General features: G+C 45.0%; 1 protein-coding gene across 5 annotated transcripts; it reads right to left on the reverse strand.

The window, feature by feature from the left end:
• Nucleotides 1–1,642: 1,642 nt before the first annotated feature.
• ZNF558 (zinc finger protein 558) lies at nucleotides 1,643–24,294 on the reverse strand. 5 transcript variants are annotated; one of them, XM_014342488.4, is made up of 10 exons: nucleotides 24,058–24,294; nucleotides 23,299–23,382; nucleotides 16,964–17,070; nucleotides 16,044–16,379; nucleotides 14,571–14,666; nucleotides 13,943–14,031; nucleotides 13,120–13,246; nucleotides 5,060–5,155; nucleotides 4,494–4,576; nucleotides 1,643–3,996 (listed from the first exon to the last, which is right to left on the reverse strand). In XM_014342488.4, the coding sequence occupies exons 5-10, from the start codon at nucleotides 14,599–14,601 to the stop codon at nucleotides 3,214–3,216; spliced, it is 1,209 nt and encodes a 402-aa protein (XP_014197974.1). In that variant the 5' UTR covers nucleotides 14,602–14,666; nucleotides 16,044–16,379; nucleotides 16,964–17,070; nucleotides 23,299–23,382; nucleotides 24,058–24,294; the 3' UTR covers nucleotides 1,643–3,213. The 5 variants fall into 5 exon arrangements, with proteins under 5 accessions (XP_014197974.1, XP_003809678.1, XP_054958968.1 ...); XM_003809630.6 differs by having other exon boundaries at nucleotides 24,188–24,288; XM_055102993.2 differs by having other exon boundaries at nucleotides 14,571–14,828; nucleotides 24,188–24,288.
• Between the last annotated feature and the right edge of the window lie 315 nt (nucleotides 24,295–24,609).

The following is a 24,609-nucleotide window of genomic DNA, read 5'->3' on the forward strand; positions in this document are numbered from 1 at the left end:
AATATAAATGTCTGACCATCAGGAGTTCGAGACTAGCCTGGCCAACATGGTGAAACCCCATCTCTACTAAAAATATAAAAAAATTACCTGGGCGTGGTGGCAGATGCCTGTAATCCCAGCTACTCAGGAGGCTGAGGCAGGAGAATTGCTGGAACCTGGGAGGCCGAGGTTGCAGTGAGCCGAGATCGCACCATTGCACTCCACCCTTGATGACAAGAGTGAAACTCCATCTAAAATAAATAAATAAATAAATAAATGTTTGACCATTTATTATTAATGCATTACAATACTTTGCTATGTAAAAATATCATCTCCACATAAAAAGGAATACAGAAGAAAATACCTAATCCTGTATGCATCTAGTTACATAACGTCAAAATATATAAAAATGACAAAATTACAGTGTTAATACATAAACATAATGGAAGAGTTTACCACACCTCTATCACTAAATAAGGTTAGAAAAAGAAATCTGAACATATGTACTGTACTTGGAAATACAATTAAGTTGCATTAATGTTCATATACCCTATAACCAAATATTAGAGAATATACATTGTTTTCAAAGAAACAACATGGGTAAAATTTGACCAATTTATAGGTTTACCAGTTAGATTCTGCATCCTGCTGGAAGTTAACAGAACACCACCTCAAAAACAAACAACAGATCATGTTGGCTTCAATCAGTTAGGGGTTTCTTTTTTAAAAAATATTCATTTATTTGTTTATTTTGAGACGGAGTCTCGCTCTGTTGCCAGGCTGGAGTGCAGTGGCGCCATCTTGGCTCACTGCAACCTCTACCTCCCAGGTTCAGGCAATTCTCCTGTCTCAGTTTCCCGAGTAGCTGGGAATACAGGTGTGCACCACCATGCCCAGCTAATCTTTATACTTTTAGTAGAGACAGGGTTTCACCACGTTGGCCAGGATGGTCTCGATCTGTTGACCTCATGATCCACCCACCTCAGCCTCTCAAAGTGCTGGGATTAAAGGCGTGAGCCACCACACCCAGCCTAGGGGTTTCTTTTAGTCACATAAGAAGTATAAGAATAAGGAGTCCAGAGCAGATGCAGCCAATCGGAGGCTCCTGGAGAGCCCACAGCATTGTGATTTTTGGCTGCACTTTGGTTTCTGTCATTGTGGTCAAAAAGAAGCTCTTCAAACTCTAGACCTTGAGGCCACTTTCCAAGAGACAGAATGGGTGAGGTGAATGGAAAATATGTGAGGAGAACAAGCCAGGAGATGTTCCACACAGTTACTTCGACTTACTTCTCATTGCCAGGGGAGTGCGAAAAAACCTGCCTGGGCTTCAGGAAAAACTATAAGATTGAGAACTTTCGATATTGTTCACAGACAACTTGAACAACATGTTTGTTTCTTTAAACGAATAAACCGAAGAGAACAGACACTGGGAAAGAAACCAACAGTATTTGGCATACCAAGATAGAGAGAAAATAATCAGTATCATAAAGCTCATGTACTCTGCCAAAAATACCACTACATTAGAAAAATGTGTTTATAAATACTAATTTCCATTATGATAAACTGAATCACTCAGAAGGTATTTGGAAATAACTTTTTGAATATGCAATGTGTGGATGTCTTTAACAAGCAAATTAATTATAATAAATATATTGCATTAAAATTATGAAATATGTTAATGTTTATTTTAGGGAACAGCTATACACAAATGTTTATATTAAAAGAAAAAAAGACTAAAAAAATTAATGAGCCAGCAGTCCAATCTACAGATGAGACACTGATAAAGGATATCCCACACTCAAAACAGTTATTATACTTTTTGTTCCCAGTGAAAATTGTGGCCACTCAGTGAAGAGTTCAGGCTGAGGCATCCTAACACTGATTACATTCCTAGGGGTTTCTCCATATAAGTTCTCTCATATACAAGAAAGAGAAGAATCACTGAAAAATTTTCCAATATTAATATACTCATAGGTTTTGCATCCAGGGAGAAGTTCCATATTTTCCCTAACACAGAGGCATCACTGAAGGCTTTCTCTTCCTCTTTATATTTCAAGTTTCTCTGTAGTGTGAATGCTCACAAGTTTCCTAACAAATGTAGAAAAACAGAAAGCTCTCCAATATTGATGATGTTCAATGGGGCATTCTCTCCAGAATTAATTCTCAAGTCCCTTAAAAACCAATAGAACATTCAAGGCTTTCCCACAGTCACTGCAGAATACCACACTATAGTTTGCTCAGTAATGTGAACACTTTTGCTGTAGGGTATTCTGCATTTCTGAGTGTTGTTCCATGGTGTGATTTCCAATGTGTCTTAAGGGATGACTGTCACTGAAGCCTTCTGAGACCTTCACAGGTTTTCTCCCTTAGTGTGAGCTGTCACATGAATCCCTGCTGATAGCACTGAAGGCTTTCTACAGCTGTTCCATTCTTCAGGATTCTCTCAGTACATAATCTTCTGGGCCCATGAAGGTGAGAATTCGAGCTGAGAGCTTTACCATACAGATTGTCCTCAAAAGGTTTCTCTTCAGAGTGAATTAATACGAGTTACTGAATGCTATTTCATATTGATTAGAGTAGAAGGATGATGTGCTGAGGGCTTTTCTTCATTAATTCCATGGCAAATTTCCCAGATGCTTCTGAGTTATCTGTTTCCTGGTATTCATACCTTCTGCAGTCTCTCACATTGTATCAGGATTGGTGTGTTGTGAGACCAACACAATAGGAAATAAGTGAAAGCTTAGCAGTCCTCCTGAGGATAGGTCATAAAAGCCATTTTGGCCTCTGTATTGGTCCTCTCTTGGATCACTAACCTTGGGGAGAACTTATTGCCAAATTGTCAAGGAGCTCGGCCTTGTAAAGAGGCCTACATGGTAATGACTGAAGGTCCCCTGACAACAACCAACATCAACTTTCCAGGCATGTGAATAAGTCATCTTGGAAATGGACTGTTCATCAGTAAAGATGTTAGATGACCATATCTTTGGCTGACATCTTGATTGTAAGTAAAGGCATGAGAGATCCTGCAGTGTAACTACAGAGATAAGCCGTTCTTGAATTCCTGACCTGTAGAAATTGTTAGAGAATAAACATTTCGTGTTTGAAGCCACAAAATTTGGGGGGATCATTTGTTATGCTGCAACAAATAACTTATATATCCAGTGTGAGCTCTCTCAAACTATCTTAGGGATGAAAGATCAATGAGTGCTTTCCTCCAGAAGTTCCTGCAGTAATTCATATCCACCTATTATGTATTCTCTTGTGCACAGAAAGATAGGAGTTACTTGTGAAGGATTTCCCACAATGATTACATTCATAGGGTTTTTCTCCAGTGTGAGTTCTTAAGTGTTTCTTCACAGCTGAGAGATTATTAAAGGCTTTTCCACAGTCACTGCACTCGTAGGGTTTCTCTCCGGTATGTATTCTCTTGTGCACAGTAAGAGAAAAGCTACTGCTGAAGGATTTCCCACACTCGTTACATTCATAGGGTTTTTCTCCAGTATGAGTTCTTACGTGCTGTGTCAGATAGGAGCTCTTCCTGAAGGTTTTCCCACAATCGTGACATTCATAAGGTTTCTCCCCTGTATGAATGCTATTGTGCCCAGTGAGAGAGGACCTTGTGCTGAAAGCTTTTCCACACTGATTACATTCATGGTGATTCTCCCCCGTGTGAATCCTCTTGTGGCTTTTGAGGTTACAACTGGTGCGGAAAACATGAAAACACTGGTTACATTCGTAGGGTTTTTCTCCAGTGTGAATTCTCAAATGCAGTCTAAGGGATGAGGGATCACTAAATGCTTTCCCACAGTGATTGCATTCATAGGGTTTCTCCCCATTATGGATTCTCTTATGAATAGTAAGGTAAGATCTGCTACTGAAGGACTTCCCACATTGACTACAGTCATAGGGTTTTTCTCCAGTATGAATTCTCTTGTGCTGAGTTAGGTTAGATTTCGTGCTGAAGACTTTAAAACACTGATTACATTCATTGAGTTTCACTCCACGATGACTTCTTTCCTGTGGATTAAGAGACAAATGATAACTATAATTTATAATATTTGAAATACTTAATGTTCTCCTAGGAATCTTCTCTCCCAGGAATTCTGTTACATTATTATAATTGATATTTTGGCTACTTTCAGTGGTTGTATGTGATTTCTGCCCAGTTTTAGCTCTAAGAAAGTTAAAAAACATAGATGCTTTGCCACAAGTCCTTATCAGATTCACAAAACATTTTCTGATAACGTGTGGATGAAGTTTTGTTCCAACAGTCAATATCTGAGCCACAGATAGGAAATATTTACTTGTGGGAACTCTCCGTGAAGAAATAAGTTTGGACCTAACTCACACTTCTCTAAATATTTATAATTTTCACAGTGTCTCTCCAGGAACACGGCATTCTCAATTATAAATGACACTTTCCTTTAATGCCTCTCCTGGTTATTTTGTGCCCTTTCTAAACTTAAGGCATTCTCCTACTGTAGAAAACCAGAAATCACCCATGTTAGTCTTACCGTTTTTACACCTTTAGACTGTTCTTTTCTGAAAACATGCTTCTTAGGAGTTAACCATTTGGCTTTAAGTAGAGTCTCCAAATCTGAAACAAATTGAAAAGAAATTTAGATTGATGGAGAAAAGAAATGGAAAAGTGTACACATGAGTAAAGGCAGATTCTGAGGGATCAGGGTTTTTGAGGATGTTTGCAACAAAGAGGATTTGGTTATGAAAATTTTAGGTATTAATTTTAAAAAAGGATTCTAGACAAATTGAGATTGATCACAGGTTGACAAGAGGAGTGATCAGGAATGCAAAGTGGGAAGGAACTTGACTGAAATTTTCAAAAGAGTTGCATCTTTGTTTCTTCCCTGAGCCCAAAGCGAACTATGAGATGATGACAAGGGAGTTAGAGAGAAAAGAAAGGACATGAGGAAGCTCACACCAAATGTTCTTGTGCATGTTTGTCAGGAACAGGGTATTTTACAAAGTTCCCTGATTGACATGAACTAATGTAATACTCCCAACCCCCAAGTCACTGGCCAGAGCTATTCCTCACAAGGGCTCATATCCACCTGGTGCTCACCTGGACAGGTACTTGGTAGAATTCCTCTTTCCTCTGTTATCACCTTCTTGTCTTGTTCCAACTGGGATATCAGACTGGGTTTATTAACACGACACCCTATTTACGGAAACAATACACATGATATAGGTAACAGTGCTGGGGACAACCAAGTCCATGAAATGAAAGCCAACATTTATGAAGATGGAAAAGTGTGACTTTAGGAGCAGTGAAATAAATTATGCCTTAATTCTTTTTTTTTTTTTTTTTTTTTTTGAGATGGAGTCTTGCTCTGTCACCCGGGTTGAAGTGCAGTGGCATGATCTCGGCTCACTGCAACCTCTGCCTTCCAGGTTCAAGCGATTCTCCTGCCTCAGCCTCCCAAGTAGTTCGGACTACAGGTGCACACCACCACGCCCAGCTGATTTTTGTATTTTTAGTAGAGACGGGGTTTCACCGTGTTGGCCAGGCAGGTCTTGATCTCTTGATCTCTTGGCCTCGTGATCCACCCACCTTGGCCTCCCAAAGTGCTGGGATTACAGGCATGAGCCACCACGCCCTGCCAATTATACCTTAATTCTAGTGCATATGGTAACTCTCACGGAACAAAAATGCAACAAGCATATTCAACTAGATATTCAGGGTGATAGGGCATAAACAGTCCCAGAAGGCCATGCCTGAGTTCAAATGCACACTTCAGAGGCCCCAAAACTTTTAACCATGAAGAATATAAAGTCAGGACAAGAAATAGATCTTCAGTTCATAAGGCAGGAATTAGAGACTGCCCATGAGGGTGGGACCATATGGTCCCATTCATCACTGTACTCTCAAGCCACTGCACAGACCTAGGAACACAGAGGTGCTCAAGAAAACTTGAAAGAAGTGATGACAGTGACAGTGGTGGAGGAGGGAATTCCAAACGTTCATCCCTCCACAAAAACAGTGAGTAAACTGGCAAAAGCGGTCCGAATCAACTTTATCGGAATTCTTGAAATGTATCAAAAGTCCACAGCAATCAGGAGAATGCCTTCTCAGAAAACCCAGCTGAATCTGGGTAAGAGAGCTTTATGATACTTTAAATGGACCTCTTTCCCCTGCTTTTTCTACAACCTTGAAGACAACAGCCTGCATTCCTAGTACTTGCAGGGAGCAGAACAGACCTTACTCTGTGGTTGCTTTTCCTGACCTGTCTGGTGGTTCCCTGAAGGACTGGCTCAAAGGGTTGTCTTTATTTATCTAACTCCAAATTCTTTCAGGACTGAGCTGGTTACCTGGAACACACGTGATCGACACATGTAAAGGCAAATGTATTAGTCAGTACTGCTTGAGGCAAGAGAAAACAGTAGAAGCAAACAAAAGACTAACCAAAAAGCCTGAAAGGAAAAATGGGGAAAAAGATGTTTGGGGAGTAGGACTTTGAAAATCTTCCTCATATTCTTAAGAACCTGTAATTCCAAGCACATACTCAGGGCTGGGAGCATGCCCAGAAAATACCTGAGAAGGCACAAAACCCTCATCTTTTGGTGACCTTCAGGCTCTGCACAAGCCAGAAATGAAGGTCAAGGCACAGTTAACTGCCTACCTAAGTATTAAAGGCATGTCCCTATGTACACACAGAGCCCATGTAAAAAGACTAGAAGTTTTTTTCCTTTTTTGTTCCAGGCCTTCAAATCACTATATGACCATTACGCTATCAGAAAAGAGACTTCGGTGGCCACACATGACAAATACAGACATTACAAAGTTAGTTCTGAAATAGAACTATTGTATATTCTAACAAGAGTTTACAATATACGATATTCTACAACTTTAGAATACACAATAGTTCTATTTCACAACTAACTTTAGAACTGTTGTATGTTCTATAGATACAATACCAACTACAACAAGTAAAACAAACTCTGGAGATGGGGAAAAGTCTGATTCCCAAATTGCTATATTATAATATTCCAAATACATAGTTTCAACAAAATAATTATGAGGGAGGCAAGGAAACAAACATTGGGCCCATTACAAGAAAAATGAAGCTGGTAGAAATTGTCCCTTCAGAAGTTCAAACACTGGACTTAACTAGACAAGTAAAATAAGTCAACTATTTAAAATCTGCTAAAAGATGTAAAAGAAATATGTATAAAGAACTAAAGGAAACCATGAGTACAAATTTTCATCAAATGAAAAACAGCAAAATAGGTACAACTATGGCATATCAAAAAATACAAAAAATGGAAAACATTAAGAGACAGAAACTTTAGGAAGGCAAATAAAAAAATGTGAGTTGAAAAGTACAATAGCTGAAATGAAACATTCAGAACATATCTGAGCAGGCAGAAGACAAAATTGGTGACCATGAAGATAGGACAATCGATATTATCCAGTCTGAGGAGCAGAAAAAAGAGAGATGCCAGGTGCAATGGCTCATGTGTAATCCCAGCATTTTGGGAGGCTGAGGCAGGAGGACTGCTTGCAACCAGGAGTTCAAGACCAGCCTGGGAAACATGGTGAGATCCTGACTCTACAAAAAATTTAAAAAATTAGCTGGGCATGGTGATGCACGTCTCTAGCCATGCCTCCCTATTTGGGAGGCTGAGGTGGGAGGATCACTTGAGCCCAGGAGGTCAAGGCTGCAGTAAGCCACAATCACTCTGCTGCACTCCAGCCTAGGTGACAGAGTGAGTGAGAACCTGTCTAAAAGATAAAGAGAGAGAGAGAGAGAGAATGTGAGTTTTAAAAAAGATGAACAGAGCCTGAGACCTTTGGGATATCATCGAACCTACCAACATATATAGGATGCGGAGAACCAGAGAGATGTAAAGAGAGAAAAGGGTGAGAAGGTTGAAGAAATAATGGCTAAAAACTTCCCAAAATTTGATGAAAGGCACAAATGTACAAATCCAAGAAGCTCAACAAACTCAAGTAGAATAAATTTGAAAAAATAGAGATTCATACTGAAACACACACACACACACACACACACACACACACATTTTTTGAGCCAGGGTTTTATTCTGTCACCCACGCTGGAGTGCAGTGGTGTGATCATGGCTCACTGCAGCCTTAATCTCCTGGGGTCAAGCAATCCTTCCACCTCAGCCTTCCAAGAAGCTGGGACCATAGGTGTGCACCAGCACGTCTGGCTAATTTTTTAATTTTTTGTAGAGACAGGGTCCAAGTTGCCCAGGCTGGTCTCATACTCCTGACCTCAAGGGGTCCTTCTGCCTCAGCCTCCCAAAGTGTTGGGATTATAGGCGTGAACCATTGCACCCGGCATCAAACACATATTAATCAAACTGTTGAAAGACAAAGGCAGCATCCTAAAAACAGCAAGAGGGAGATGACTTATCACGTAAACAGGATCCTCGGTAAGATTACAGCCAATTTCTCAATAGAAACCATGGAAATCACCAAGCGCTGGAGTGGTATATTCAAAGTGCTGAGAAAAAATGGCAACCAAGAATTCTATGTCTGGCAAAACTCCCCTTCAAAAATAAAGAAATGAAGACCTTCCCATAAACAAAGACTGAGTGTTTGTCACTATTACATCTACCCTACAAAAAATGATCAAGGGTGACTTCAGGACAAAATGAAAAGATAATGGAGAGTAACTTGAATCCACAGAAGGAAGTGAAGAACACTGGTAAAGGTAAATACAGAGGTGAATATAAAAGTCACTGACAATGTGTTTTTGGTTTATAACTTCTCTTTTATTACTACATAATTTAAAGACAAAAGCATAAATGATTACACATCTACATTAATGGGCACACAATGCATACAGATGCAATTTGTGACAAAATTACTAAACAGAACAGCTACAGTGAAACAAAGTTTTTATATACTATTGAAACTAAGTTGCTATTAAACTAGATTGTTATAAATTAAAATGCTTATTAAAATTCTCAGGGCAACCACTAAGAAAATAACTAAAAAGATTAAAAACAAATGAGAAGGGAATCAAAATGGTCCACTAGAAAATATCTAACACAAAACAACAATGAAAGAACTTAGGAACAAAAATGATATGACACGTAGAAAAAAGTAAATAGTTATAGAGCAAATAGTAAATAGGCAGAAGTAGCTCCTTCCTTATCAGTAATTACATCATTACAAGGTGGATTTTGGCAGAATGGATTTAAAAAATAACCCAATTACAGATGGTCCCCAGCTTACCATGGTATGATTTTTTAACTTTATGATGGTACAAAGGTCATACGCATTCAGTAGAAAGCACACTTCAAGTACCCTACAACCATTCTATTTTTCACTTTCAGTACCATATTAAATATATAATTTATAATTGTTGAGATATTCAATACTTTATTTAAAATACACTGCTATGTTAGCCCACTGCCCAACTGTAGGCTAATGTAAGTGTTCTGAGCATGTTTAGGCTAGGCTAACTTATGATGTTCAGTGGGTTAGGTGAATTAAATGCATTTTTGACTTTTTTTTTTTCATTGTTTTGCATTTTTGACTTATGGTATTTTTAACTTACAATGGCTTTATTGGGACATAGCCCCATCAAAGTTGCGGAGCATGTGTACATACTGTCTATAAGACACTTGCTTTATATTCAAAGACACAAATATGGCCAATAGTGAAAGAATGGAAAAAGATATTTCATACAATAAAAATTGTTATAAAACACAGAGAAAGACATTATAGTTGTATAAAGCATCAATTTATGGAGAAAATGTAACGATTATAAACATATATGTGCCTAATAAGAACTCCAAAATGTATGAAGTAAAAACTGGCATAATTGAAGGAAGATATAGAGTGTTCTATAATAATCGTTTGAGACTTCAATACTCCACTTTCAATAATGGATAAAACAACATATTAGAAGATCAAAAAGGAAACAGAAGGATTAAACAATAAACTAACTAGACCTAACAAATATATAAAGAACACACCACCCAACAAGAGAATCCATATTCATCTCAAATGCACATGGAACATTCTCCAGGATAGATTATATGTTAGGCTATAAAAAAAGTCTGACTAAATTAAAAAACAATGAACTCATACAAAGTATCTTCCTTAACCACAATGGAATGAAATTAAAAATGAGTAACAGGGCCAGGCGCAGTGGCTCACGCCTGAAATCCCAGCACTTTGGGAGGTCGAGGTGGGTGGATCACGAGGTCAAGAGATTGAGACCATCCCGGCCAACATGGTGGAACCCTATCTCTACTAAAAATACAAAAATTAGCTGGGCGTGGTGGTGTGCACCTGTAGTCTGAGCTACTCGGGAGGCTGAGGCAGGAGAATCACTTGAGCCTGGGAGGCGGAGGTTGCAGTGAGCCGAGATCACACCACTGCACTCCAGCCTGGTGACAGAGTGAGACTCTGTCTCAAAAAAAATAATAAAGTTATGTATTGGAAGCCTTAATATTGTTAAGGTGACAATACTACCCAAAATTATCTACAGAGGTAAAACAATCACTATCAAAATTCTGAGTTTTTTTTCCTTTCAGAAATACACAAACTGATCTGAAAATTCATGGCATTGCAAGGGATCTTGAACAGACAAGAAGTGAAAAAGAAGAATAAAGTAGAAAGATTTACACTTACTGTTATCAAAACTTACTACAATGTAACAATAATCAAGGCATTGTGGTACTGACCCAAGGATAGATACATAGACCAATGGAGCCAGGAGCAGTGGCTCATGCCTGTAATCCCTGCACTTTGGGAGGCCCAGGTAGGCGGATCACTTGAGGTCAGGAGTTCGAGATATACAGACCAATGGAACAGAATTGAGAGTATGTAAATAAACTCCAGTGTGTATGGCCACATAATTTTCAATAAGGGTACCAAGGTCATTTGATGGGGAAAGAATAAAGGTGGTGAGACAACTGGATATACACACATGCAAAAGAATGAAGTTGACCCTTTCTCCACACCATATGCAAAATTCACTCAAAATCTATCACACAGCTGAGTGGAATTGTTAACACTAGAAAATTCTTAGAAGAAAACATAGGGGTAAATCTTCATGACCTTGACTTGAGCAATGGTTTCTTAGGTATCACACCAAGAGCACAAGCAAAAAAGAAAAACTAGATACAACAGACTTCATCACAATTAAAATTTTTTTTGTTTTTTGAGACGGAGTCTCATTCTGTCGCCTAGGCTGGAATATAGTGGATCTCGGCTCACTACAACCTCTGCCTCCCAGGTTCAAGTGATTCTCTTGCCTCAGCCTCCCGAGTAGGTGGGATTACAGGCACCTGCCACCACGCCTGGCTAATTTTTGCATTTTTAGTAGAGATGGGGCTTCACTAAGTTGGCCAGGCTGGTCTTGAACTCCTGACCTCAAGTGATCCATCCATCTTGGCCTCCCAAAGTGCTGGGATTACAGGCGTGAGCCACTCTGCCTGGTCACAATTAAAACTTTTGTGCATCAAAGGACACTATCAAGAAAATGAAAAGACACCCAAAGAATAGAGAAATCATTTATGTATTATATTTTGAATAAGGATTTGGTACCCAGAATATAAAATGAACTTTTAAAATCCGACAACAAAAATGAACAACCCAAATAAAACATGGGCAGAGGACTGGGAGCGGTGGCTCACACCTGTAATGCCAGCACTTTGGGAGGCCAAGGCAGGTGGATCATTTGAGGCCAGGAGTTTGAGACCAGCCTGGCCAACACAGCGAAACCCTGTCTCTATAAAAAATACAAAACGATTTAGCCAGGCATGGTGGCACATGCCTGTAATTCCAGCTACTTGAGAGGCTGAGGTATGAGAATCACTTGAACCCGAAAGGCAGAGGTTGCAGTGAGCCGAGATCGTGCTGCGCCACTGCACTCCAGCCTGGGCGACAGAGGGAGACTGTGTCAAAACAAGCAAACAAACAAACAACAACAATAACAAAAATGGGCAAAGGACTTGAATAGACATTTTTCCAAAGAAAAATACTCAACAAGTACATGAAAAGATGCTCCATGTCATTTGTCATTAGAAAAATGCAAATCAAAACAAGAACGAGATAGCACTTCATACCTACTGGTATGAGTATAATCAAAAAGGCAAGTGCTGGGAAGATGCGGAGAAGCTGGAACCCTCCTGCATTGGCGGGAACGTGCAATGGTGCAGCTGCTGTGGAAAAGTCTGGCAGTTCCTCAAGAAGCTAAACACAGACCTAGCCTTCCACTCCTAGTATATGCCCAAGAAAATGGAAAGTGGGCATTTAAACAAAAGCTCGTACACAAAAATTCATAGTATTATAGCATTATTCTTGATAGTCAAAGAGTGGAAACAACTCAAATGTTTCTCAATAGAAAAATGGATTGGCAAAATGTGGTATGTCCATACAATGGAATATCATTCAGTCATAAGGAATGAAGCGCTGGTACAACACACAACATAGCTAAGTTTTTTTGTTTTGTTTTTTTTGAGACACAGTTGTGCTCTGTTGCCCAGGCTGCAGTGCAATGGCACAATCTCAGCTCACTGCAACCTCTGCCTCCTGGTTCAAGCGATTCTCCTGCCTCAGCCTCCTGACTAGCTGGGATAGGTGCGTGCCACCACGTCCGGCTAATTTGTATTTTTAGTAGAGATGGGGTTTCACCATGTTGGTCAGGCTTGTCTCGAACTCCTGCCCTCGTGATCCGCCCACCTTGGCCTCCCAAAGTGCTGGGATTACAGGTGTGAGCCACCACACCTGGCCCATAGCTAAGTTTTTAAAACACTGTGCTACATGAAAAGTCAGACACAAAAGGTAATGTATTTTGTAATTACATTTATATGATATGTTCTGGATAGGTAAATTCCTAAAGACAGACACCAGATGAGTGGTTACCAGCAGCAGTGGGTAGGGAAAGTAACGGGTATTGGCTGCTTCATAGGGACGGGGTTTCCTTCAGGGTGATGAAAATATGGTGATATTAGATAGTGTTGATGGTTGCACAATACCATGAATGTATGAAAAACCACTGGACTGGATATCTTAGAATGGTTAAAAATGGTGAATTTTATGTTGTGTGGATTTTACCACAATAAAAAAAGTAAGAAAAGCAGGCAAGTCTTGCCACCGGAGTCATTAAATAAATGCAGGAATGACATTAGGCTTACCCAGTGAGGCCAGGTTCCTGCAGTTCTCCAGCATCACGTCCCTGTACAGTGTCCTTTGGGCAGGGTCCAGCAGCGCCCACTCCTCCTGGGTGAACTCCACGGCCACATCCTCGAAGGTCACCAAGCCCTAAAGCATTGCAAACATCACGGCTTAGCCAAGGACCACCCCCACCAACGTGCACAGGAAGAGGGGCCAGGAGAACAGAGCCAGGGCTGGGGAAACCTGAGCACGAGATGTTGGGGAGGGTGGTTCTGAGCTCACCTCCCAGGGTTCTGAGCTCCTCTCCCAGGGTTCTGAGCTCCTCTCCTGGGGTTCTGAGCTCTTCTCCCTGGCTTCTGAGCTCAGCCCTCAATGCTTGTCTCCTTAGGCCATTCCCAGGTCCAGTGCACAGTACCACAGAGCAGCTGCCTTTTCTCACTCAGACTGGGAGCTCCTGTGATCTTATTTCCCTCAATCTCCAGGGGATCATGGGCCCGTGACATGGCAGAAATCAGAGAAATACTTGGTAAGTGAATGACTGATTTCCGTGGCGTTTATTAATTGCTTGGGTTTAGAACATCATCACGTCTTTACTTGGCTTTCCCTTAAAACTCTCAGGAGCACATGATGTACTCAGGGACCCTGGAGGGAGCTCTGAACCTGCAGTAAACGTTGACACACACTGACATTTTCTGGGCAGCCCTCACCCTCCATCTGATGCCTGGAAATCCTGGGATGCCTGAGGACCTGGTTTGGCCATGAGGCTCCAGGCTGCTGGAAGGTATCAAGTCCAAACTTCTGGCCAAAGGAATAATGATTTGGGAAAAGGAACATCTGACTCACCCGTAACCAGCTTGTCAGGAGCTCATTAACCAGCTCTCCACCCTGTGTGTGTCCTTTTTGCTGAGAGGCTGGGAACAGGGAAGACGGAGCTGGAGGAGGAGAAATGAGTCCCAGGGATTTAGGCTTGTCTGACATCCACAGATCTGCCCCTGATTGACCACACCCACCTCCCACACCCACACAGATGAGGCACCACACAGTGCCCACCTACGCTCCATGCAAACACCTACCCATAGCTCTCCTAAGATACCCGAACACAGCCCTGTCTCACCAACCAAAGACAATAGGGCTCAAGGTCTGACTGCACTTGGGGAAGGGATTATTCCCACTTCACAGATGAGGAAACTGAAGTTCCAAGGGCGTCACTGTGTTTTTATCAGGTTCACAGAAAGAACTAAAGGGAGAATTCAAAAGCTCCAGCACATTCACCACACAGGTGACATCCACAGACACCCAAATGCCTAAGTCCCAAATCCCGAGAGCCGCCCGACCAGACACGGAGGACCTCTGGGCCCCTGGGGCTCCACTCCTGCCTCACCTGCTCTGCCCAACCCCGCTCGTGTCCCATGCTGTGGGTCAGAACCTTTCAAGGCTGGACTCTGAGAAATGCCAGGACCCCACGACTCACCAGCAGTCGAGGGCAGGATGACAGCCGCCATCCTGTGACTCCGACAGCAACAGGGCAGCCGGGAAGCAGGACGCTCCTCCTTTATCCCGCAGCGCTCTGGAAGAAACGGGAATGCTCCGAGTCTCCGTGGCCTCCTCCCTCTCGGGCTGCTGGGGATGGGCCCTCCTCAACCCATCCTTCCCATCCTTCTTCAAATGCAAGTTCCGGCTTCCACACTGGGCCTTTATTTTGCTGAGCAGGCAATGAATTCAGGGCCACCTGATGGAAAACTTGCCTTCCTCTGTTCCCAACACAACGACCAGTACCTCCCTGACCCACCCGCTTTGAGAACCTCGGCTTCACGCAGTCTCACGGCATGTTCTTCCCATCCAAGCGCACCACAAACGCATTCCTGGCTACTCCCTCCTTCCCTGGGGACTCCGGCACCTCCATAACTCCTCCCACCTCCAGTCCCAGCTCCTGGAGGATATCAGAGACCCCCAGAGTCTCAGGAGTTCCTCAGCTCCAGGGCCCTTTGTTCCTTCTCTCATCAGCCACATGTTTCCACAGGTCCCCTCAGCCTTGGTCATCACCGGGCACTGTCCCACCGCCCAGAACAACGTTCAGAAACTCCCCTCTCTCTGAACCCAACCTCCCTCCTCAACTTCCACAGCGTTCACTCCTTTTTTCTCTCACCGCATGTCCTCCGACCACACGCAGGCCTCAGTCACCTCCTCCTGCCTCGGTCACCCCCCTCCTGCCTCAGTCAACCCCTCTCCTGCCTCGGTCACCCCCATCCTGCCTCAGTCAGCCCCCTTCCTGCCTCGGTCACCCCACTCCTGCCTCGGTCACCCCCCTCCTGCCTCGGTCACCCCCCTCCTGCCTTGGTCACCCCCCTCCTGCCTGTGCTCTGCCTCAGTTACCCCCTCTCCTGCCCATGTTCTGCCTGTTACCCCAACTCCTGCCCTTGGTCACCCTGCTCCTGCCTGTGCTCGGCCTCAGTCACCCCCCTCCTGCCTCGGTCAGCCCCTCTCCTACCTATGCTCTGCCTTGGTCACCCCCTCTCCTGCCTCAGCCACCCCCTCTCTTGATTTCATCCTCGCCCAGCTTGGATGTCACTGTCCCTCATTTCAGCTGATTTCCTCCTCCCTACCCCCCACTGTCATGCCAGCCCAGCAGAACTCCAGCCAGGCGTGACTTCAATCATCCACCTGCTCCAGGGGACATTCGGTCAGACCACCCTGTGCAAAGGCTGTGACGCTGCCACTCTGGAATAACACGGTCACCAACGTGTAAAGAACCCTCAGCCTGCAGGGCGATCCCACAGGTCAGCATGGCTTCCCACTCGTCAAACCTCCTCTCCTCTCTTTAAACTTCACACCTCCTCCCCTGTCCCCTCTGTGGTAACCGCTTCCTAACGAGCCCTTGACGATCCCAGCCTCCCGGTGCTCACACCCTGTGTAGGCCCGACGCACACACGGAATTAGAGCTGACCTGTGTGACCAGCAGAATATGGCTGAGGAGACAGCGGGGGTGGGTGCAGGGGTGACTTTCAGGACCAGGTCCTAGAAGGCACTACAGCTGCTTCCGCCTTGGTCTCCTGGATGTTGCTCTAGAGGACACCAGTTGCCATGGTGGGAAGATGCTCAAGTGGCCCTGTGGAGAGGCCTATGTGGAGAGGAACTGAGGCCTCCCACCTACGGCCAGCTCTGACTCGCAGGCCATGGAGTGGCCCCCGGTACCCGTTGAGCCTTCAGATGATGCAGACCCAGCTGACAGCCTTCTGCAAGTTTCCAGCCAGAGCCTTCCAGCCAAGCTGCTCCTGAATTCCTGAAACACAAAAACAGTGAGAGACGATACATGGTCATTGTTTCAAGTGACTAAGGTTTGAGATCATTTGTCAGGCAGCAAGAGATGACAAATCATCTCATTTTCAGCAGACAATCCCGATCCTGCTTCTCAGGGTAAAGATCATGAGGAGGAATCTACTTTCCTGTGTTGCTGCCAGCACTGCAACCTGCGCCCCACCCTTCCGCCTCCTCCCATGGCAGACAAGGAGCTGCCTGCCTTCTCCGCAGGGCCTGCTGGGCAGTTCTGGCCTGGTGTCCACCCTCCTGCTTTTGAGGAGCTGTCTGTGCTCAAAGCTCTCTCCTCCGCCCTTTCCCTTCTAGCTCTCCCGTGCTGCTAGACCCTTCCTCATGCCCCTCAAGCCTGATGTGGCATCTTCTGTAGTGCGATGAGCCTATCCTTGGGGTACAGCTTTCTTTCCGGTTACTGCCCCGTCTGTATCCCCCATCCCAGCCACAGCTCTTCACTCTGTCCCCTTTCCTGAGTCCTCACACGGTGCAATCTGGCTTCCCTACTATCATCCCAAGGACAATACCCTTGATGGAATCGACAATGACCTTACTCACCAGGGAGACGTGGATTGCAGCAACTCTGGCGCTATTTCCTATCTGGCAGGTCAACAGAGACACAGTGGCCCACACTCTTCATTCTCACACACTGCTGGGGGTAACCCCTAGGGAAGGAAACGTGCTGATGTCAAGCAAAGCTGCAAAAAACATTTGTTCTTTCCTAGAACCCCACTTCCAGAAATCTATCTCAAAGGTACACAAATACTGAAAGACACGTGTAAGATGATTCACTGTGGCACTTCATATAATCGCAGAGGATTGAAAACACCACAAGTGACCATCAGTAGGGGATTGGTTGAATAAACTATGTGATAGCTTTTAGGTTGGTGCAAAAGTGATTGCGGTTTTTGCCATTACTTTCGATGGCAAAACCTGCAATTACTTTTGCAGCAACTTAATAAATAACAAAGAAACATGTAGCCAGGAAAAAAAAACCCCAAACCAAAACCAAAACAAAGAACCCCTGAAAAGATTTCTAGGTATTCAGAGAGATTATCTCCAATAAATTTAAGTGAAAAAAAAATCAAGGTACAAAGCAATGTCATGTGTCCTTTTTATAAGACGGGAAAGCCTCCTTTCTCCGGATTTATAGAATAAAACGTAACTCCATAAAGCCAGCTTCTGGAGGTTTCCATGTGTGACCTCCATGACATGAACCCAAAAGATAAAAGGAGTGAAGGGTGTGAATGGGCAGGGATGGGGGCACTGGACATTCAGGGTGAGTTCGGGTTCCGTGAAAAAATCAAGTTGGAGGGAGTCTTTGGCTCTTGGGCCTCTGTGGTAGACAGATGATTAACTTCCTGCTCTCCCAAGAAAGGGGTCTGTGTTCTAATCCCCAGAACCTCTGGATCTACTCCCTTACATGGCAAAAGGGATTCTGCAGCTGTGAGGAAGGCAAGGATCCTGACATGGGGGATGATGCTGGGTGGGCCCACTGTGATTACAGGGGTCCTTATAAAAGGGAAACAGGAGGGTCAGTTCAAAGAAGGATGGGATGAGATGAGAGAAGAAGGGAGCGTGTGTGTAGCAGGGAGGAGAAAACATACAGAGAGACTGGAAGATGCTGCCCTGCTGGTGTTGATGATGGAGGAACAAGCCACAGTCAGGGAAGGCTGGTGGCCTCTACAAGATGAAAAACACAGGAAATGGGTTCTCCCCTAGAGCCTCTAGAGCAGTGGTCCCCAACCTTTCTGGTACCAGGGACTGGTTTCGTGGAAGACAATTTTTCCATGGAGCACGGGGCGGCAGTGGGGCTGGGCAGGGAATGGTTTCAGGATGATGTTTTATAAGCACATTACATTTATTCTGCACTTTATTTCTATTATATTACATGGTAATATATAATGAAATAATTATACAACTCACCATAATATAGAGTCAGTGGGAGCCCTGAGCTTGTTTTCCTGCAACTAGATGGTCCCATCTGGGGGTGATGGGAGACAGCAACAGATCATCAGGAATTAGATTCTCCTAGGAGTGTGCAATCCAGATCCCTCACATGCAAAGTTCACAATAGGGTTTGGGCTCCTATGAGAATCGAATGCTGCCACTGATCGGCCAGGAGGTGGAGCTCAGGTGGTAATGCGAGCAATGAGGAGTGGCTGTAAATACAGATGAAGCTTTGCTCACCTGCCGCTCGCATCTTGCTGTGCAGCCCTGTTTATAAGCACTGGTCCGTGGCCCAGGGGCTGGGGACTCCTGCTCTAGAGGGAATGCAGGCCTTCCAGCTTATTGAGGATTTCTGACCTCCAGAAAGGCAAGAGGATAAATGTGTGTTGTTTTAAGTCCCTGAATTTGTGGTAGTTTGTTATAGCATCAATAGGAAACTAACATGCCTTTCACATCACACCTTCCCTTTGGGTGAGTTCAGCAGACCCAGGCAACTGCTGCAGAACTTCCCTACCCTCTACAGGGGTAAGTATCTCCTTTTTCCCCATAACGGACCTGATGTGCAGGTAGGCACACAGTAGTTCCAGTCACTGAGCTGGGGAGTGAGGGGGGGTTGGCCTCCAGCCAGCTCACTGGGCCTCCAAGAAGAAAACAAGTAGAGAAGGTACCTGGGACATTTTCAGGCCCCGAGTCCCTATTCAAGGCTGTCTGGAAGCAGAAATTTCCCACTAGGACAGGAGGGGTCTCTTCAGTTTACAGATCCTGTGACACCTGCCCTGCCCTGCCCTGGATACAGTGCTGGAGGATGGTCACAGCAGATGGGCCACTCTATGTCAGCTGCCCAACACAACTTCTGGTGATGATGGAAATGTTCTATAATTCTGCTCTAATACTTGAAATGTGACTAGTATGGCTGAGAAAATAAATTTATTTTTATTTTTTTGGGGAGCAATCATCTGATTCCTAAACTACCTCCAAACACCTCCTCTTTTGCCTCTTAAACGTCTTCCTTCTGAATCCTGAAGTCCTTGTTATCTGCATGCTTACACTACATGCAAATTGCATCACCCTCTGGCCCACAACTCTTTAGTGTCTTCCCACTGGCCTGAGAACAGAGTCTGAAGTGAGGCCTAGTATGGTTCTGCCTCCCTCTTGATCTTGGTCTTGGTCACACTTCTTTCCCTATTCTTTTTTTTTTTTTTTTTTTTTTTGAGGAGTCTCACTCTTACACCCAGGCTGAGTGCAGTGGCGCAATCTCTGCTCACTGCAACCTCGGCCTCCCAGGTTCAAGCAATTCTCTTGTCTCAGCCTCCCGAGCAGCTGGGACTACAGGTGTGCACCACCACACCCAGCTAATTTTCGTATTTTTAGTAGAGACGGGGTTTCACCATGTTGGCCAGGCTGGTCTCGAACTTCTGACATCAGGTGATCAGCCTGCCTTGGTCTCCTAAAGTTCTGGGACTACAGGTGTGAGCCACTGCGCCCAGCTTCTTTCCCTGTTCTTGTCTCGGCTTCAGCCATCCCTGTGTTCCCAGTGAAGGGAGCGTGGCAGCCTCTCTCCTGCTGCAGGGCCTTTCCTTACACAGCTTCCTCGATGGCAGTGCTCTCTTGGACATAACCCTGTCCCCTCACTCTAGTCGAGCCCTATGACTAGCTACATCTGACCCCAACTTGGAGATGGAGCAGCAATTCCCTTTTTCAGGGGCCTGTGAACCCCAAGTGGGAAAATAAAGGAAAATCCTGAAGTTCCTTTAAGGGAAATTCCGAGCATCCAGCTAGCCCCAAAAGTAAATATGGAACTTGTTAAACAGGAAGGTAATAGTAACCTAAAACAACAGCCAAAGAAGTTAAGGCTCCAGAGATGTTCGCTTTCCCCATGGAAACTAAAGATAACATCTTAACATGCATCCCTGAGTTGCCTTTCAGAGGCTGGGACTCCCACTGAGGACCCCACCAAATGGAGCTGCTGGCTCAGAGATCCCAGATAAGCGGGACGTGAAGGCTGAGCTTCAGCGTTCTTTGTGCTAAGTTTCTTCTTGAGGGGCTTGGAGAAAGTCACTTCTCCCAGCCAGTTAACATTTTCCTACTGACTCTAAATTTTTAAACAAAGCTTCTTTTCTTTAACCAATCACAAATCAGAAAAATCTTTGAATCTACCTATGACAAGCTCCTGCTTCAAGACATCCTTGCCCTTTTAAGTCTAAACCAGTGTGTAACCTCCACGTATTGCTTTATGATTTTGCCTGTAGCTTCTGCTTTTCTGTAACTTACCACTGCCTTCAGAAATCCTTGCCTAGCCAGGCACGGTGGCTCATGTCTGTAATCCCAGCACTTTGGGAGGCCTAGGCAGGCGGATCACCTGAGGTCAGGAGTTTGAGGCCAACCTGGCTAACATGGTGAAACTCTGTCTCTACTCAAAATACAAAAAATTTGCCGGGTGTGGTGGTATGTGCCTGTAATCCTAGGGACTGGGGAGGCTGAGGCAGGAAAATCACTTGAACCTGGGAGGCGGACGTTGCAGTGAGCTGAGATCGTGCCATTGCACTCCAGCCTGGGTGACCAAGTGAGATTCTGTCTCATTTAAAAAAAAAAAAAAAAGGCCGGGTGTGGTGGCTCATGCCTGTACCATCTCAGCACTTTGGGAGGCTGAGGCGGGTGGATCACGAAGTCAGGAGATTGAGACCAGCCAGGCCAACATGGTGAAACCCTGTCTCTACTGAAAATACAAAAATTAGCCGGGCATGGTCGTGGGCGCCTGTAATCCCAGCTACTCAGGAGGCTGCGGCAGAACTGCTTGAACCCGGGAGGCAGGGGTTGCAGTGAGCTGAGATTGCAACACAGTACTCCAGCCTGGGTAACAGAGTGAGACTCCGTCTCAAAAAAAAAAAAAAAAAAAAAAAATTCCTTGCCTAAAAGCCACTGGGGAGGCCAGGATTTGAACATTTAATGGTCTGGTCCTCCTTGCTTAGTGTTGTGCAATAAAAGCCTTTCTATCTATCGTAGCAACCCTCAATATAGACATCTGGTTTCACTGCACCACCAGGTGAGCAGACCCCAGTTTGGTTCTGTAACAACTTAAGCTCTCAAGCTAAATATCCTTCCCAAGAAAGCCTCCCTGTTCCCTCTGATCAAGTTCACTAGTGCCAAGCTCCCACATCACTCCTGTCATTCATGGTTTAAAATTTATCTTCCCTGTTAGAAGGTAAACTTTATGTAGGACAGGGGCCATTTCAGGTCCTCCAGGGTCCCTGTGCATCTGACCTAGGACCTGACTCATGGAGGCGACCTGGTTTGCCAAGGATTGTCCCGGTTTGAACACTGGATGCCCTGTGCCCTAGCAAACCCCTTGGTCCTGAATAAATGAGGATGGTTGGTCACCATTAACTGTGCACTCAAATAATATCTATTGCATGATAAGTAAACATTCCTTCAAGAATGCTGTAGGAAAGCTAGAATGGAAAAGGTGAACACACACACAATTAGTAGAAACCCCACAATTTAATACTAGATTACTTAACATGATTCTCTGCAATATGAATCACCATACTGTTATTTCAGAGAAGTTTTAAGAAACAAAGTTAATTCCTATTAGGAGGTGATATCGTTGGCTCTGTGTCCCCCCACCCAAATCTCATCTCGAGTTGTAATAATCCCCACGTGTCAGAGGAGGGTCCTGGTAGGAGGTGACTGAATCATGGGGGTGGACTTCCCCCTTGCTGTTCTCCTGATAGTAAGTTCCCACAAGATCTGATGGTTTAGAAGTTTGGCGTTTATGTCTTCTCTCTCTCTCCTGCTGCCATGTAAGACGTGCCTTGCTTTCCCTTTGCTTTCTGCCATGATTGTAAGTTTCCTGAGGCCTCCCCCGCCATGCAGAACTGAGTCAATTAAACTTCTTTCCTTTGTAAGTCACTCAGTCTCAGGGAGTTATTTATAGCAGTGTGAAAACTCTCAGGTAGTTCTTTATAGCAGTGTGAAAACAGACTAATACAGGAGGCAAGGTGCAGAGGACAATCTTTTTGGAAACCAGTTCCCTACCCTTCAATCTAAGTTGTTGCTTAATATTCTTCCAAATGTTTTCAAATCTCATTAGGAAAAAAAAATCCCATTACTCAAAACACATCTGGTCGCCGGTCAATTTAATTTTAAATTTGTTACTAATGAATCATCCTTTTTACAAATGCCCTTATATTTTGAAGTTTGGTGGAGGGCCGATATGCCTTTAGAAATCAAATCAACAGCTGGGTGCGGTGGCTCTTTCCTGTAATCCCAGCACTTTGGGAGGCTGAGGTGGGCGGACCACTTGAGGTCAGGAGTTAAAGACCAGCCTGGCCAACATGGCAAAAACCTGTCTCTACTAAAAATACAAACAAAATTAGCTGGGCGTGGTGGCACTTGCCTGTAGTCCCAGCTACTCAGGAAACTGAGGCAGGAGATTTGCTTGAGTCTGGGAGGTGGAGGCTGAAATGAGCCAAGATCGCGCCACTGCACTCCAACCTGGCCAACAGAGCGAGACTTGGTCTCAAGAAAAAAAAAAAAAGTCAAATCAAACAGGCCTGAAGAATGTTGCTAAGTAGTCCTGCTAGTTGTTAGTGGGAAGACTTGTAACACTACATATACATGTAAATATTTTCTATACTTATATAACATTCAGAAACTTTTAGCATTATAGCATACCAGAAAATCTGTCTTTAGCTACAGTTACACATCTTTACGTTATTTGTATGTTTGTTTTGTGGATACTTATTTGCATGTAACTGTATTTACTTATTTACACACATGTAACCATAAATACCTCTGTCTTTTTACCTTGAACTTTCCTTAAGATACTTTCACTCTTAGTGACTTCCATGTGGTTACAACCCCAGCACAGGAAAGCCCACGAGGAGTTCTTCTACACAGCAGAGCCTGCTGAAACCTTGTTGTAGGTTCCACACTGTACTCACCTGGTCACCCACAAACCCACAACAACAGGTGGACCTTGTGGCAGGCTTCAACACGAATCTGAGCTTGAATGATGCTTTTCTCATCTGAAAAAAAAAAAGACACAAAGATTTCTTTCGAGGCTTTGTATAGGTTGTACAGTTGTTGGATACAGCTGCTGGAAACACCATCCCATTCACTTTTTTTGGGTACTCAATGATTAAATGTGTAATAAGGGCCCAGCCTGTGGGCCGTGACTGGCTTTACCTGATTCCCATCTGGCCATCTGCTCCGTAAGAGGGGAGAAAGCGGCTTAACGCTGTGTGCATTTGACTTGCTCAACTTACTAGGCTGGAGAGAGATTCTATGGTGACTCCACAGGCTTTAAAAATATCTTGTCACTTAGAGGCCCTATTAAGTGACTAAACTGAATTTTTAACAATTTATGTAGTTTATTCAGAACTGCAGAGATTTTTTTTTTAAGGCCCTAGAGCAGGGTTTCCCAACCTGGCACTACTGATAATTCTTTGTTGTGGGGGACTGTCCTGTACAACGTAGGATCTTTAAGAGCAAGCAGCGTCCCTCTTCCCCGGCCTCCACCCTCTAGTTGACAGTAGCAGCCTCCCCTCCCCACAATTTGTGACAACCACAGCCGTCTCCAGCTACAGCCAAAAGTCCCCTGGGGTGCGGAATCGCCCCGGGTGAGGGCGACTGGGGTTCCCTGAGGAGGCGACAGCGGCGCGGGACCCCGACCCAGGAGCAAGCGGCAGCTTCGTGCTGACCTAAGCTCACAGCCCGAGGCCTCATGAACCGAAACACGGCTCCCTGGAGGGACGCAGGGCCCGTGGCTGGCGGTGTCCGCGGCCCACGTCGCCCCCTGGACTCGGACCCGAGCCCCCGCCAGTCGCTCACCGAGCCCGGCCCCTCCCGCGGGGCCAAAAGCGCCGACTCGCGGGGACGGAGGGACTCGCTCCCCGCTGCCCCACGCGCGGCCCCTCCCACGGTACCGCCCCGCGCTTCCGCTTCCGGTCTGGGGAGAGGGGCGCTGCACGTCCCCTTCCGGCTCGGGCGGGCAGCCTCGCAGAGTCGAGCGTGTTGGGGGTTCGGCGCTTAGGCGACCGGCGCGGCGGGCGGGAGCGGCGGCCGCGCACCCCAGCCTTGGGCAGAGGTGTTCTAGTTTGCTTAGTGGGCACAAAGTTGGGCCCTGGCCTGGGGCAGTAGCGGGGGTAAGGTTGGCCCTGGGGGCGGGGCCAGGCTGCGAGCTGCACGAGGCCTGGGGGCGGGGCTGGTTGTGGGCGGAGATCAGTTCCGGGGCGGGGCTGAAGGCGGGGAAC

This window comes from Pan paniscus, chromosome 20, assembly GCF_029289425.2.
Source record: "Pan paniscus chromosome 20, NHGRI_mPanPan1-v2.0_pri, whole genome shotgun sequence".
NCBI classification, from domain to species: Eukaryota; Metazoa; Chordata; class Mammalia; order Primates; family Hominidae; genus Pan; species Pan paniscus.

Coding starts and splice junctions, on each gene's coding strand:
- ZNF558 (XM_014342488.4), bottom strand. CDS start 14,601: ATGGCGGCTGTCATCCTGCCCTCGACTGCTG. Junction 14,032..14,570: donor CATCCTGCCCTCGACTGCTG/GTGAGTCGTGGG, acceptor CTCCTCCTCCAG/CTCCGTCTTCCCTGTTCCCA. Junction 13,247..13,942: donor TCCTGACAAGCTGGTTACGG/GTGAGTCAGATG, acceptor GCAATGCTTTAG/GGCTTGGTGACCTTCGAGGA.